At 46.8% G+C, this 15629-nt stretch overlaps 1 protein-coding gene across 1 annotated transcript in view; it reads right to left on the bottom strand.

The window, feature by feature from the left end:
• Window positions 1-15629, bottom strand: part of BAZ2B (bromodomain adjacent to zinc finger domain 2B) — a 914692-nt gene that overhangs the window by 521685 nt on the left and 377378 nt on the right. Inside the window, exon 8 of the mRNA XM_030210692.1 lies at window positions 2777-2971. Within this exon, the coding sequence (XP_030066552.1) occupies window positions 2777-2971 (195 nt within the window). The remainder of the gene's footprint in view (window positions 1-2776; window positions 2972-15629) is intronic.

The raw sequence follows: 15629 nt of genomic DNA, 5'->3' as shown, positions 1-15629 counted from the left end.
CCCAATTTTGGGTGGGCCCAAGATGGGTGGGCAGAAGAACTCTGCCCTGTCCCACAAGTGATTTGGTCTCTCCCTCTCTCGCCTGCATGCCGTATGGTCTCTCAAACACCCCTCTCCCCCCATACCTTTTAAATTGCAGATTTTCACTGGCAGCGAGTAGCAACTAATACACACTGCTCATGTTGGCCCCACAGCCTTCCCTCTGATGCAACTTCCTGTTTCCGCATAGGCGGGAACACATTAGAGGGAAGGCTGGTATGCAGGAAGAACAGTTGTTGGGAAATTTCGGCTGGTGGGGCTTGGGGATCTCTGCCAGACACTTCATAGGTGTGCTGCTACTGGGTGGGCCTGAGCTCAAAGTGGGTGGGCCTGGGCCCACCCTTGGCTACGCCACTGAGTCAAAGGGCAGAGCCAGGGTGGAGCAAAGATTTAACTTGTTAGTGTACATTTTCAGTTCACTAACCAGGTAAATGCCTGAATGAAGTTAGGACAGCCAAAATGTTGTCCTAAGTTTATCTGCTTAGTTAACCGGGCATCGGTCTGAATATAGGCCTATACCTATGTAACTGCCAGCAAACACATATGACCCAGATAGGGAGTGCTGGTGCCCGGTCTGAACTTAATTCAGCCCAAGCTGTCAGTGGCTTTAAACTCGTTGACCATTGTGTGTTCAATATTGGGTGACCTGTAAGCACTATCAGTGTATCTAAACAAAAAAAAAATTGGAATCATGAACCTAAGAGAATTCTAGAGAATAAAGTGGCTATGATCACCTGGGACATTCCAAGGACAATTCTATAAAGGGACCCCTATATTTAGGGGTCTAGATATATTTAGGGGTCTAGAGGGTGCCTATTTTAACACAGGAATGTGTTTAGGCACAAACACTTGCACCAAACAGAGCTCATGTAAATGCTCATGCTTTCATTTCGAAGATATACATATAATTTATAGTATAGTATAAATTGTGTATTAAGTGTGTGCCCCACCCACGCTCCACCACACCAGCAAAGTATGTGCTACTAAAGATAAGCATGTACTATGCACTATTCTTTATTTACATGCATGTGTGTTCATATGCGTGCATTAATGACTAGAAAGCCGGTATTTATACAAAACCGGTTACTTAATTTTAGACAGATCCGTACAGGATTACCTCCTCCAAATCTGAAGGACAAAAAAGTTTGATGCAAGAAAACCAAACAATGTGGTAAAGGAAATTAAAAAACCAAGAACAGATTTGCTAAGGGAAGTGTCAGTGCCAAACTTATTTTAACCACTATGGCACCGCAGTCAGAGCTGGCTTAAGAAATGAGCCGGATGAGGTACGGCTCAAGGGTGCCAAAAGCCCACCTCACTGGCTCATCCTTCACAGCAGTGACAAGTTCCTTTGCTCTCACAAAAATTGGCTCAGGTTGCCACAACTCCTTGAGCCGGCCCTGAACGCAGCATGACATCTTTTAATAGTCAGAATTAGCAAAGACATTCCTAAGGGGATTGCCACACCAAACTTTTCAGATATTAATGCTACACTGATGATAGCTTCATGATTTAAACTAAAGAAGACAAGAAACTTAAAATTTTAGGCATGTTTCACAACGAAAGAGAGAGCTTTTTGTCAGAGATAGGACTCTGTGTGATGCAGATACTGTGAACTTTGCATACATGCAGTGACACGCACTGCGGATAAGACAGCACAAGAGTAGGCAAAAATGATGTCAAAGTAGTCTGGCATATGGGAAGGCAGGATGAGTCTTGAGACAGCTTCATCAGCTGTTTTAAATACAAAGAGGGATCTAGTGAAGTTAGAGGAATGTTCTAGATTCTCGAAGTTTAAATTGGGAAAGATTTTGTTTCAGGCAGCTTGTAACAAGCCACACAACCACTCAGTGTGAACTTATGAAACTACTTGCCTGCTACTAAAGCATCAGCACTTACACCTGGGGTTCTCAACCCATTTCTCAGGACACAGCAAGCCAGTATGGTTTTCAAAATATCCACAATGAATATGTATGAGATAGATTTGCATACAATGGAGGCAGTGCATGCTATTTCATGCATATTCATTGTGGGTATCCTGCAAGCCTGACTAGCTTAGTGTGTCCCGATGACTATGACGAGAACCCTTAACTTACACGGATAACTATCACTGAACTTATGTTTTTTTTTCCCCGCCCTTACTCCACTCCAAATCACTCCCCTTTGCTGCACATATAACTTTTGGCCGTTTTGTGAACAAAATGGCCAAAGTTATAAATAAGACCACCAGAATTTTTTTTAAAGCATAAGTACATAAGTAATGCCACACTGGGAAAAGACCAAGGGTCCATCGAGCCCAGTATCCTGTCCACGACAGCGACCAATCCAGGCCAAGGGCACCTGGCGAGCTTCCCAAACTTACAAACATTCTATACATGTTATTCCTGGAATTGTGGATTTTTCTCAAGTCCATTTAGTACTGGTTTATGGACTTGTTCTTTAGGAAACCGTCTAACCCCTTTTTAACCTCTGCTAAGCTAACCGCCTTCACCACGTTCTCCGGCAACGAATTCCAGAGTTTAATTATGCGTTGGGTGAAGAAAAATTTTCTCCGATTTGTTTTAAATTTACTACACTGTAGTTTCATCGCATGCCCCCTAGTCCTAGTATTTTTGTAAAGCGTGAACAGACGCTTCACATCCACCAGTTCCACTCCACTCATTATTTTATATGTGTATTTGGTTGATGCAGCCTCGAACTGCAAAATAACTTTTTAATATGCTCAGACAGTGTTTACCTTATTTTTATGCTGCGATTCTCTCTCAGAATCTGAATCATCTTCACTTTCTTCAATACTTTGATCTTCTTCCTCTTCTTCTTCTTCTAAATCATCTGAGTCACTGCTACTAATGCCTTCACTAGTCGTGTCTGATGAGGAGCCAGAATCACTATCACTGTTGCTAGAGCTATCAACAGCTTTCTTCCTTGGTTTCTGCTGGATAAAGGAGTTTTATTAAAGCTTTACATCTTAATAAATGCTGTATATTTGCCTCTCCATTTTACATTTTATTAAGACACTATTATCCTCAAAAAACATTTCACTGATGTTATTCCTTATACTCTAAAAAGGCAATTCTATAACTGCAAGTGTAACCGGCACTTATGTACACTATGCTCTATTCTATAAGGGAGCATGTAAGTGCTTTAGCACATAACTGCATGGTAGCATACATGTGGGTGAAGCATAGGCAAGGAATAGATGCGTCTTCTATTTACACGCATAACTTACATTTGCAAGTTGCACTTAGGTTTACATTAGTATTCTATAATGAAATCTGGGCTCCCAAATGCTATCATAAAATAAGCGCTCCCTGTACAACATCAGGGCACCTAAAACAGGGCATTCAGTTATAGAACTGCCTCCTAAATGATTAAAAACAAACAAAAGCTAAGTGAGATGCCACCATCAGTGTCTGAGAAATTTTGGTACCTATCAAAAAGATAATTGTTCATAAAGGAGGCAAATTTGAAAGGGATTTCTATGCATAAACATGTATTTATCTATGGAAAAGTGCCCTTTAAAAGTGCCTTTCCTGCATGGAAAAGGGCCAAAATTGAGCTGGGCCAGGACAAGCCAGCAGAAGTATACATTGAGGTTCCATTTTAAAATTATACCATGTTCTTTACCTTGTATGATACAATGGGAAGCTTTCCTTTCAAAATCTGCTTGCAAACTTGATGTTATACATCCCTGTGTTCGATACAGCTCCAGGAGCCATGAAGAACTGATGGTTCTGATGCTGATGTCAAAAATCTATTCTCGCTGCTACTCACAACCTCTGATGCCTCTTCTTGATATCAGCAAACAATTTACAAGAAGAGAAATCATAGTCAGGCCCCAGGCACTGCAGGCACCAGTTATGGGTGTCCATGAGGGACATGGTCCGGGCACTGTGAATTTTCTGGAACATATCCAGAAAAAAACCTGCAGCACAATCAAATGGCTTGATTTTAGCAAAAATCACTTGGAAAGGCTTGAGAAGGCCTAGTGGGTTGTAAAAAAGAAAAAAAAAACCTCAAAAATGACAAAAACCTTAAATAGGGAGTACTTCCTAGGTGATGAGGCTCTCACAACAGGACTTACATACTGCAGCAGCTCTGAATGTGAACAAAAGGAATCTCACAGGTAAATACAAAATATTACTCCAGGAACCATTCGTGGATCAACATCGGACACATGAATAGTTAAGGAGAAGTGAACTGAAACCTAAGGATAAGCGATTGATAGTTGTGTAATTAGGTTCTAGTATAGGTTGTGCAAAGTGCTGATGACAGAAAATTTTTATAGAGAAAGACACAACAAGGTGGCGCGTCTCAGTGTAATGGAAAAGCACTGGGATCATGACCCTAAGAGACTTGTGGAAAATGAAGAGGTTATAATTACCTGGAACATCCCCATCCAGACTGATAAAAAGCTGGATGCCAGAAAACTGGACATAGTGGTAAAAAAGAAAAACACCAGAACTACATTGATTATAGAGGTGTCAGACCCAAGCGATTACTCAATGAATCACGTGGAGAATGGGAAGATCCTCAAGTACCAAGAAATGCATTCTGAAACCAAGAAAATGTATCAGAAAGATACAGAAAGAGAGGGGGGTGGGAAGATTTCCCGGGCCCGGCCTCTAGGTGGGGACCTGGCACCAGAAGGTTCTGTTCCTTCGGTCTGTTTCTCTCTTGCTTGGGCGTGTTGGGACCTGGGTGATGGCATTAACACAATAACCTGGGTCCCAGCACACAGGAACATGACAAACTGATGGAGGAGCAGACACAGAATGGTAAGGGGAGGGGGACCTGCAGCGGCCCAAATGTGTGTGTATGTGGGGGGGGGGGGGGGGGGGAAGCAGCCCAAGTTGGGGGCGGCGGTCCTGGTGGGGAAGCGGCTGGTGCTGCAGTGGCCCTGCTCTGATGTCATGCAGCTTGTCCTAAAGCAGCATGTGACCCAGATTACAGCAATATATTCCACCTCGTGCACTGCGCTTTGCAACTACCTGTAGACATGCAGTACCGGACTTTAGTGCTTTCTGTCTTGATAGCACAAGAAAGTGAAGATACTTACCGTAGCAGGTATTCTCCAAGGACAGCAGGCCTTATATTCTCACAACCGGGTAACGCGGCGCCACGTTGCCTGGTCCGGAGTTTATAACAAGCTTTACAGAGCTAAGACACACTTCATCGAGCATTCACGAGTGCCTTTCCGCCAGCCATGACGGCATGATTACCACAGTTAAATACTACAGCATTAAAAAAAAAATAGGAGACAACTGCTAGGGGAAGTGGGAGGGTTTGAAAGAATATAAGGCCTGCTGTCCTCAGAGAATACCTGCTATGAGTAAGTACCTTCGCTTTCTCCGAGGACAATTGGGGTACCCTAGCATCCAGGCTCATCGAAAACAACCAATATTTATTTATTACATTTGTACCCCGCGCTTTCCCACTCAAAAGCAGGTTCAATGCGGCTTACATAGTAATAGGGATTTCAAAGTATTGATAGAGAAAATATAGGTAAGTATAGCAGAATAATAAAAGGGATAGGTAGGTAGAGATGGGCAAGGGTGAAGGGAGTAGGAGAGGTATGAGCAAGGGTAGGTGAGCATTGGAGGAGGGGTAGAGGAGGTGGGAGGGGGATGGGGCACGGGATAAGCAAATAGAGATTTGGTGGGAGATGTAGTCTAGGTCATTGTCGTTGTTTCCTGGATATGTGTTGGGTAGATGGGTACATATGATTAGTCTGGGTCATTTGGGTAGGCTTGTTTGAACAGATGGGTTTTTAGTGATTTCCGGAAGGGTAGATAGTTACTGATTGATCGGATAGGTCTGGGGAGTGCATTTCAGAGTTGGCTACCTAAGAAGGAGAAGTTGGATCCATAATAGGTTTTGTACTTGTTGCAATTAGGGTAATGTAGGTTGAGGTAAGTTCGCGAAGTTACAGACATGTTTCTGGAGGGAAGGTCAATCAGATTGAGCATATAGTCCGGAGATTGTGTTATACGGTCAATTGTGCTTTGCCACGGCGAGGACATAAGTCAAATTAATCTGAAACTATATACAAACAGAGAGTGCAGCCTGGAACAGAATAAAACGGGCATAGAGGAGTGGAGTTGGATTCTACACTCCAAACAGATTCTGCAGCACTATCTGTCTGAATCAACTGTCACATCAGGTATTCTGCTCAAGGCAGTAATGAGATGTGAATGTGTGACTGAAGACCGTGTCTCAGCCTGGCAAATTTCTTCAATGAAGGCTAACTGCAAGTGGGCTACTGACGCAGCCATGGCTCCGACATTGTGAGCCCTGACATGACCATCCAGTGTCAGCACAGCCTGGGCATAAGTGAAAGAAATGCAATGTGCCAACCACTTAGAGACTGTGCATTTCCCGATGGTGACCCCCATCCTGTTGGGATAAAAAGAAACAAAGAGTTGGGTGGACTGTCTGTGGGGCCTGGTCCACTCCACATAGTAGGCCAATGTTCACTTGCAGTCCAAGGTGTGTGCAAAGTGCTTTTGCCAGGATGGGCATGAGGTCGGGGAAAGAATGTTGGCAAGACAATGGATTGGTCTAGATAGAATTATGATCCAACCTTTGGCAGGAACTTAGGGTGCGTGTGGAGGACTACTCTGTTATGATGAAACTTAGAATAAGGTGCATCCACTACTAGAGCCTGAAGCTCACTGACCCTACAAGCTGAAGTAACAGTCACCAAGAAAATGACCTTCCAGGTCAAGTACTTCAGATGGCAGGAATTCAGTGGTTCGAAAGGAGATTTCATCAGCTGGGTGAGAATGCCATCGAGGTCCCATGACAAAAGCTGAGGTTTGACACGGGGCTTTGACAAAAGCAAACCTCTTATGAAGTGAACAACTAGAGGCTGTGCAGAGATGAGCTTACCCTCTACAAGAGCATGATAAGCACTAACTGCACAGAGGTGAACCCTTAAGGAGTTGGTCTTCAGACCACACTCGGAGAGGTGCAGAAGGTATTCAAGAAGGGTCTACATAGGGCAGGAAACAGGATCTAGGGCCTTGCCCTCCTCACACCAGACTGCAAAGCTCCTCCATTTGAAAGAATAACACCTGTTAGTGGAATCTTTCTTGGAAGCCAGCAAGACCTGGGAGACTCCCTCTGATAGTCCCAAAGAAGCAAATTCTAGGCTCTCAAAATCCAGGCTCTGAGGGCCAGAGACTGAAGGTTTGGCTGTAGAAGAGATCCCTCATTCTGTGTGATGAGGGTCGGAAAACATTTCAATCTCTACAGTTCTTCAGAGGAAAACTCCAGAAGAAGAGGGAACCAATCAGCCGTGGCCAGTAAGGTGCAATCAAGATCATGGTCTTGCTTGAGTTTCAGCAAAGTCTTACCCATAAGAGGAATGGAAGGACAGAGGAATGGAAGGATATGCATACAGAAGACCTGTCCCCCAATGCAGGAGGAAGGCATCTGATGCTAGCCTGTCATGAGCCTGAACACTGGAACAGAACTGAGGGACTTTGTGATTCAGTTGAGTGGCAAAGAGATCCACTGAGGGGGTGCCCGACAATCGGAAGATCTCATGGGCAACTCCTATGTTGAAAGACCACTCGTGCAGTTGCATAACCCTGCTCAGCCTGTTGGCCAGACTGTTGTTTTTGCTCACCAGATAAGTGGCCCAAAGGAACATGCCGTACTGGCGAGCCCAGCGCCACATTTGGAGAGCCTCCTGACACAAAGAGCATGATCTGGTGCCTCCCTGCTTGTTGGAGTAATACATGCAACCTGGTTGTCTGTTTGAATGAGCACAATTTGGTTGGGCAGCCGATCTCTGAAAGCCTTTAGAGCATTCAGATCACCCTGAGCTCCAGTAGATTGATCTGAAAACCTGTTTCCTGGAGGGACCAGGCTCCCTGAGTGTGAAGCCCATCTGCATGAGCTCCCCAAACGAGGACAGATGCATCCTTTGTCAGTACCTTTAGAGGCTGAGGAATTTAGAATGATAGTCCCAGGGTCAAATTGGATCGAATGGTCCACCAAAGAAGAATGAACAAGCTTTGGAGAAACTCGAATGACATCTGATACATCTCCAGTAGCCTGTAATCACTGGGAAGCTGTTTTCATTGGGCGGATCTCATGTGAAGGCGTCATGAATGTCACATAAACTGTGGAAGCCATGTGGCTCAACAACCGCAACATCTGCCGAGCTCTGACCTGCTGCGAGGCTCGAACCTGAGAAGCCAGAGCAACTAGAGTGTCCACTCTCGGTCCTGGGAGAAAAGCCCGAACATGCTGTATATTGACCAGAGCTCCAATGAATTCCAATTGCTCAGCAGGGTGAAAATGGGACAGGGTAGTTTATAATAAACCCTTGTAGCTCTAGCACTTGAATAGTCCTCCCCTGAGCACCAGCATGTTCTTTACTAGCCAATCATCGAGGTAAGGGAACACATGGACTTCCAGTCTGCGTAGCGATGCTACAACTACCGCTAGACATTTGGTAAATACTACTACTACTTAACATTTCTAGAGCGCTACTAGGGTTACGCAGCGCTGTACAATTTAACAAAGAGAGACAGTCCCTGCTCAAAGAGCTTACAATCTAATAGACAAGTGAACGGTCGGTCCGATAGGGGCAGTCAAATTGGGGCATTCTGGATTCACTGAACGGTAAGGGTTAGGTGCCGAACGCAGCATTGAAGAGGTGGGCTTTAAGCAAAGACTTGAAGACGGGCAGGGAGGGGGCTTGGCGTAAGGGTTCAGGAAGGTTGTTCCAAGCGTAGGGTGAGGCGAGGCAGAATGAGCGGAGCCTGGAGTTGGCGGTGGTGGAGAAGGGTACTGAGAGGAGGGATTTATCCTGTGAACGGAGGTTACGGGCGGGAACGTAAGGGGAGATGAGGGTAGAGAGGTAGTGAGGGGCAGCAGACTGAGTGCATTTGTAGGTAAGAAGGAGAAGCTTGAATTGAATGCGGTATCTGATCGGAAGCCAGTGAAGTGACCTGAGGAGAGGGGTGATATGAGTATATCGGTTCTGGCGGAATATGAGACGTGCAGCAGAGTTCTGAACAGACTGAAGGGGGGATAGATGGCTAAGTGGGAGGCCGGTGAGGAGTAAGTTGCAGTAGTCCAGGCGAGAGGTAATGAGAGCGTGGACGAGAGTTCGGGTGGTGTGTTCAGAGAGGAAAGGGCGAATTTTGCTGATGTTAAAGAGGAAGAAGCGACAGGTCTTGGCTATCTGCTGGATATGCGCAGAGAAGGAGAGAGAGGAGTCAAAGATGACTCCGAGGTTGCGGGCAGATGAGACGGGGAGGATGAGGGTGTTATCAACTGAGATAGAAAGTGGAGGAAGAGGAGAAGTGGGTTTTGGTGGAAAGACGATAAGCTCGGTCTTGGACATGTTCAGTTTCAGGTGGCGGTTGGACATCCAGGCAGCAATGTCGGATAAGCAGGCCGATACCTTTGCCTGGGTCTCCGCGGTGATGTCTGGTGTGGAGAGATACAGTTGGGTGTCATCAGCATAGAGATGATACTGGAAACCATGAGATGAGATCAGGGAGCCCAGGGAAGAGGTGTAGATTGAGAAGAGAAGGGGTCCAAGGACCGATCCCTGGGGAACACCAACAGATAAGGGGATGGGGGTGGAGGAAGATCCATGAGAGTGAACTTTGAAGGTGCGGTGGGAGAGATAGGAGGAGAACCAGGAGAGGACAGAGCCCTGGAACCCAAATGAGGACAGTGTGGCAAGAAGTAAGTCATGATTGACAGTGTCAAAAGCGGCGGATAGATCCAGGAGGATGAGGATGGAGTAGTGGCCTCTGGATTTGGCAAGGAACAGGTCATTACAGACTTTAGAAAGTGCTGTTTCTGTCGAGTGAAGAGGGCGAAAACCGGATTGAAGCGGATCAAGGATGGCATGAGAGGAGAGAAAATCAAGGCAGCGGCTGTGGACTGCGCGCTCAAGTGTCTTGGAGAGGAAGGGTAGGAGGGAGATGGGGCGGTAGTTGGAGGGACAGGTAGGGTCTAGTGATGGTTTTTTGAGGAGGGGCGTGACTACAGCATGCTTGAAGGTGTCGGGGACAGTTGCAGTGGAGAGAGAGAGGTTGAGGATATGACAGATGGAGGGGGTGATAGTAGGAGAGATGGTGTTAAGTAAGTTGGTAGGGATGGGATCAGAGGAACAAGTGGTGCATTTTGAGGAGGAAAGAAGGCGGGCGGTTTCCTCCTCGGAGATATCAGGAAAGGAGGAGAAGGAGGTCTGGGTTGGTTGGTTGAGGGAGAGGGTTGAAGGGTGAAGAGGAGGAGGTGGCTTGGTAGTGAACTCAAGGTTGATCTTTTGCACCTTGTCGCGGAAGTAGTCAGCCAGTGATTGAGGAGAGAGTGACGGGGGGGTGGGAGCGGAGGGCACTTTGAGGAGGGAGTTAAGGGTGGCGAAGAGACGACGAGGGTTAGAGCTGAGAGAATTAGTCAATTGGGTGTAATAGTCCTGTTTGGCAAGGAATAGTGAGGACTGGAAGGAGGATAGCATGAATTTGTAGTGAAGGAAATCTGAATGGGTGCGAGATTTCCTCCAGAGGCGTTCAGCAGATCGGGCGCAGGAGCGAAGGTAACGGATGCAAGGGGTCAGCCAGGGCTGGGGATTAGTACGCCTTGTGGGACGGGAGGTGGATGGTGCAAGGGTGTCCAGAGCAGAGGAGAGAGTGGCATTGTAAGCGGAGACAGCCTCGTCAACAGACTCGGAGGACATGATGGAGGGGAGGAGATTAGAAATACTAGATGATAAGGTGGGAGGGTCAATAATCTGGAGATTCCTGGAAGTAGTGGTTAATGTTGGGCGGGGCTGAGGGGGAGGGTGAAGAAGTGTGAAGGTGATCAGGTGATGATCAGAGACAGGAAGAGCTGAGGTGTGGAAATTGGAGGGTGAGCCGGAAGAGGAGAGGACGAGGTCAAGGCAATGGCCATCACGGTGAGTAGGGGTGGTGGAACATAGCTGGAGGTTGAAGGAGGATGTTAGAGTGAGGAACTGAGAAGCGTGAGAGTTGGACAGGTCATCAACGTGTATGTTGAAGTCTCCGAGAATGAGGGATGGAGATGAGGGTTCAAGAAAAACAGAAAGCCAGGCATCGAAGTCGGTGAGGAAGGAAGGGAGGGATTTATCAGGGGGGCGGTAAATGACTGCCACTCTGAGTGGCAACGGGTAGAATAGACGGATGGAGTGGACTTCAAAGGATGAGAAGCAGTGAGACTGTGGTAGGAGGAGGGGTTGGAAGCTACAGGAGGGCGAGAGTAGTAACCCGACGCCTCCTCCACGGCCAACTAGGCGGGGAGTATGGGAGAAGAGATAGCCTCCATGGCATAGAGCCGCAACTGAGGCAGAGTCGTCAGGGGAGAGCCAGGTTTCAGTTAGGGCAAGCAGGTGAAGGGAATGAGAGATGAAGAGATCGTGGGTGAAGGGAAGTTTGTTGCAGACCGAGTGGGCATTCCACAGTGCACATGAGAAGGGGAGGGAAGAGGGGGGGAGGAGGGGAATAGATATGAGATTGGAGACATCCCGGAAACGTTTGCATGGATAGGACGAGGACAGGTGTGGGGGACCTGGATTGGGATTGATGTCTCCTGCGGATAGCAGGAGGAGGAGCAAGAGAGTGCGGAGGAGGGTGGGGGAGGTAGGGCGACGAAGGCGACGAAGACGGGATGCGCTTAGGAGGAATGGGGATGGGTTAATGGCAGGAAGGAAGTGTTGAAGGTTGAGAGCTAGGAAGGAGGAGGGGGACAGGAGAGATGGTGAGGTGGTGAGGGACGGGGGTGAGTAGGGTATTGCAGTAGTGAGCAAGATGGGAGAGGACATGGGTGGGCAGTGAGTTCCAGTGGTAGACAGCGGTAGGGGGAGGGGAAAAAGATTAGGAAGGGACAGGGCAAGGAAGAGAATGTGTAAAGGGGCCATAAGTAGTAACTGAGGTGTTACGGGTATATATGTAGTGACTGAGGTGTTAAGCGATAGATAGAACGGCAGAGCTGGATTAGAGGCTTAAAACTGGAATGGTAGGCAGCAGGCAGGTAGGCACTGCCCAGTAAGAACAAGTCACACCCACTATGTTTGAAAAATGTGGGAGGAAAGGAGGTGAAGAGCCTGAACACAGAGACAGAGCAGTTATCTGCAGGCAGATTAGGTTGCTTGGGAGGGTATATAAGAACTATCACCCTAGGGGTGGGTGGGTAGAGGGGTGGGTGGGAGGGATCTAAGTCTAAAATGTACAGACAGAGCTGCAGCACAGCCAGTTAATCTGTAAAAAAGGTGGATTTCTCAAGAAAAACTGGTATAGAAGGCTGCCCCTCTAACAGAGAATCAGGTCACACCCACTAAGTTTGAATTTGTGGGGGAGATTCAGAGACAGAGCTGCTAAGTCTAAAATGTACAGACAGAGCTGCAGCACAGCCAGTTAATCTGTAAAAAAGGTGGATTTCTCAAGAAAAACTGGTATAGAAGGCTGCCCCTCTAACAGAGAATCAGGTCACACCCACTAAGTTTGAATTTGTGGGGGAGATTCAGAGACAGAGCTGCTAAGTCTAAAATGTACAGACAGAGCTGCAGCACAGCCAGTTAATCTGTAAAAAAGGTGGCAGCTGATGCGAGGCCAAAAGGTAACACACGGTATTGGCAGTGATGTGTTCCCAGACGAAATCAGAGATACTTCCGGTGGGCTAGAAGTATCGGAATGCGAGTATATGCATCCTTAAAGTCCAGAGAGCATAGCCAATCGTTTTCCTGAATCATGGGTAGAAAAGTACCCAGGGAAATTATTCTGAACTTTTATTTGACCAGGAATTTGTTCAGGGCCCTTAGGTCTAGGATGGGACGCATCCCTCCTGTCTTCTTTTGCACAAGGAAGTACCTAGAATAGAATCCCTGCCCTTTTTCCCCAGGTGGAACGGGCTTGACTGTATGGGCCTTTAGAACATAAAAACGTAAGAGTAGCCATACTGGGTCAAACCAATGGTCCATCTAGCCTAGTATTCTGTTTTCCAAACAATGACCAAGCCAGGTCACAAATACCAGGCACAAACCCAAATCGTGGCGACACTCCATACCACAAATCCCAGGGCAAGCAGTTGCTTCCATTGTCTGTCTCAATAGCAGACTATGGACTTTTCCTCCAGGAATTTGTCCAAACCTATTTCAACCCAGATGCGCTAACCTCTGTTACCACATCCTCCGGCAGAGTTCCACAGTTTAATTATTTGTTGAGTGAAAATTTTTTTTTCCTATTTGTTTAAAAAATATTTCCATGTAACTTCCTTGAGTGACCCCTAATTTTTGTACTTTTGGCATGAGTAAAAAAAATCGATTTACTTCTACTCGTTCTACACCACTCTGGCTTTTGTAGACCTCAATCATATCTCCCCTCAGCCGACTTTTTTCCAAGCTGAAGAGCCCTATATCCTCTTTAACCTTTCCTCATACCAGAGGAGTTCCATCCCCTTTCTCATTTTGGTTGCTCTTCTTTGAACTTTTTCTAATTCCGCTATATCTTTTATCAGATACAACGACCAGAACTGAACGCAATACTCAAGTTGCAGATGCACCATGAAGGGATACAAAGGCAATATAGTATTTTCGGTCTTATTCACCATCCCTTTCCTAATAATTCCTAGCATTCTGTTTGCTTTTTTGGCCATGGCCATACACTGAGCAGAAGATTTCAGCGTATTATCTACAAGGACACTCAGATCCTTTTCTTGAACACTGACCTCCCCCCCCCCCCCCCCCCCAAGGTGGACCCTAGCATCGGGTCATTATGATTTGGATTATTCTTTCCAATGTGCACCACCTTGCATTTGTCCACATTAAATTTCATCTGCCATTTGGACTCCCAGTCTTCCAATTTCCTAAGGTCTTCCTGCAATATTTCACAGTCTGCATGTGTTTTAATAACCTTTAATAGTTTTGTATCATCTGCAAATTTAATCACCTCACTCGTCATTCTGATCTCCATATCATTTATAAATATGTTAAATAGTGCTGGTCCCAGTACTGATCCCTGCGGTACTCCACTGTTCATCCTTCTCCATTGAGAGAAATTACCATTTAACCTTACCCTCGGTTTTATGTCCAATAACCAATTCCTAATCCACACTAGAACCTAGCCTCCTATCCCATGACTCATTTTCTCAGGAGTTTCTCATAAGGAACTTTATCAAAAGCTTTCAGAAAATCTAAATACACTACATCAACTGATTCACCTTTATCCTCATGTTTATTCACGCCTTCAAAGAAATAAAGCAAATTGGTGAGGCAAGACTTCCCTTGGTTGAACCCATGCTGACTCTGTCCCATTAAACCATGTTTGTCTACGTGTTTTGTAATTTTACTTAAAAGTTTCCACTATTTTGCCCTGCACTGATGTCAGGCTTACCGGTCTATTTCCCGGATCATTCCTAGAACCCTTTTTAAAAATCAGTGTCACATTGACCACTCTCCAATCTTCAGGTACTACGGATGATTTTAACGAAGGGCGGAGAGTTCCTCTGCACACACCTGCTCGTGCTGAGAGCTGAAGTAATGAGCTCTCTGAGGCAATTTGGAGGTTTTTGAAGCCAAATGATGGCGTATCCGAGGCGGACTATTTGAAGAACCCACCGGTCGGAGGTTACAAGAGGCCACCTTTGTAGAAACCTTCAGTCTTCATCATGACTGGCAAGTCATCAGGGATGGACACAGGGGTGTGCTGGTAAATTTTTAACAACAGGCTCTTTCTCCTGATGTAGCCAGCTCTGCAGTTGGAAGGGCCAGGGATGGCCGGGGGTGGGGGAGCAACACTTGCCTCTCTCTCCTCCCTCCCTTCGTGCGGGCACGCTAGGCATACCTTTCCTGGCAACCAATAATGGACTGCCACCACTCCCAACGTCTTGCTCTGAGCAGCATGCTGTAACTTCTCACACATGCTGGAGAAGCCCCAGCCTGCTGCTCAGAGCTGGAAACAAGGAGCTGGGAGCAGCAGCAGTCTATTTACTTAGCTGGCAGGGCTCAGCATCCCCACCAGCAAAGTAAAGCGAATGCTACATACCTGTAGAAGGTATTCTCCGAGGACAGCAGGCTGATTGTTCTCACTGATGGGTGACGTCCACGGCAGCCCCCTCCAACCGGAAACTTCACTAGCAAAGGCCTTTGCTAGTCCTCGCGCGCCCATGCGCACCGCGCATGCGCGGCCGTCTTCCCGCCCGAACCGGCTCGTGTTCGTCAGTCCCGTATGTAGCAAGACAAAAACAAGGGAAGACACAACTCCAAAGGGGAGGCGGGTGGGTTTGTGAGAACAATCAGCCTGCTGTCCTCGGAGAATACCTTCTACAGGTATGTAGCATTCGCTTTCTCCGAGGACAAGCAGGCTGCTTGTTCTCACTGATGGGGTATCCCTAGCCCCCAGGCTCACTCAAAACAACAGACATGGACAATTGGGCCTCGCAACGGCGAGGACATAACTGAGATTGACCTAACAACTTATCCAACTAACTGAGAGTGTAGCCTGGAACAGAATAAACATGGGCCTAGGGGGGTGGAGTTGGATTCTAAACCCCGAACAGATTCTGAAGCACTGACTGCCCAAACCGACTGTCGCGTCGGGTATCCT

The sequence above is a fragment of the Microcaecilia unicolor genome, chromosome 7 (genome assembly GCF_901765095.1).
Source record: "Microcaecilia unicolor chromosome 7, aMicUni1.1, whole genome shotgun sequence".
Classification (NCBI taxonomy): Eukaryota; Metazoa; Chordata; class Amphibia; order Gymnophiona; family Siphonopidae; genus Microcaecilia; species Microcaecilia unicolor.
The sequence above is the reverse complement of the archived record's forward strand: the minus strand, read 5'-3'. Positions and strand labels throughout refer to the sequence as shown.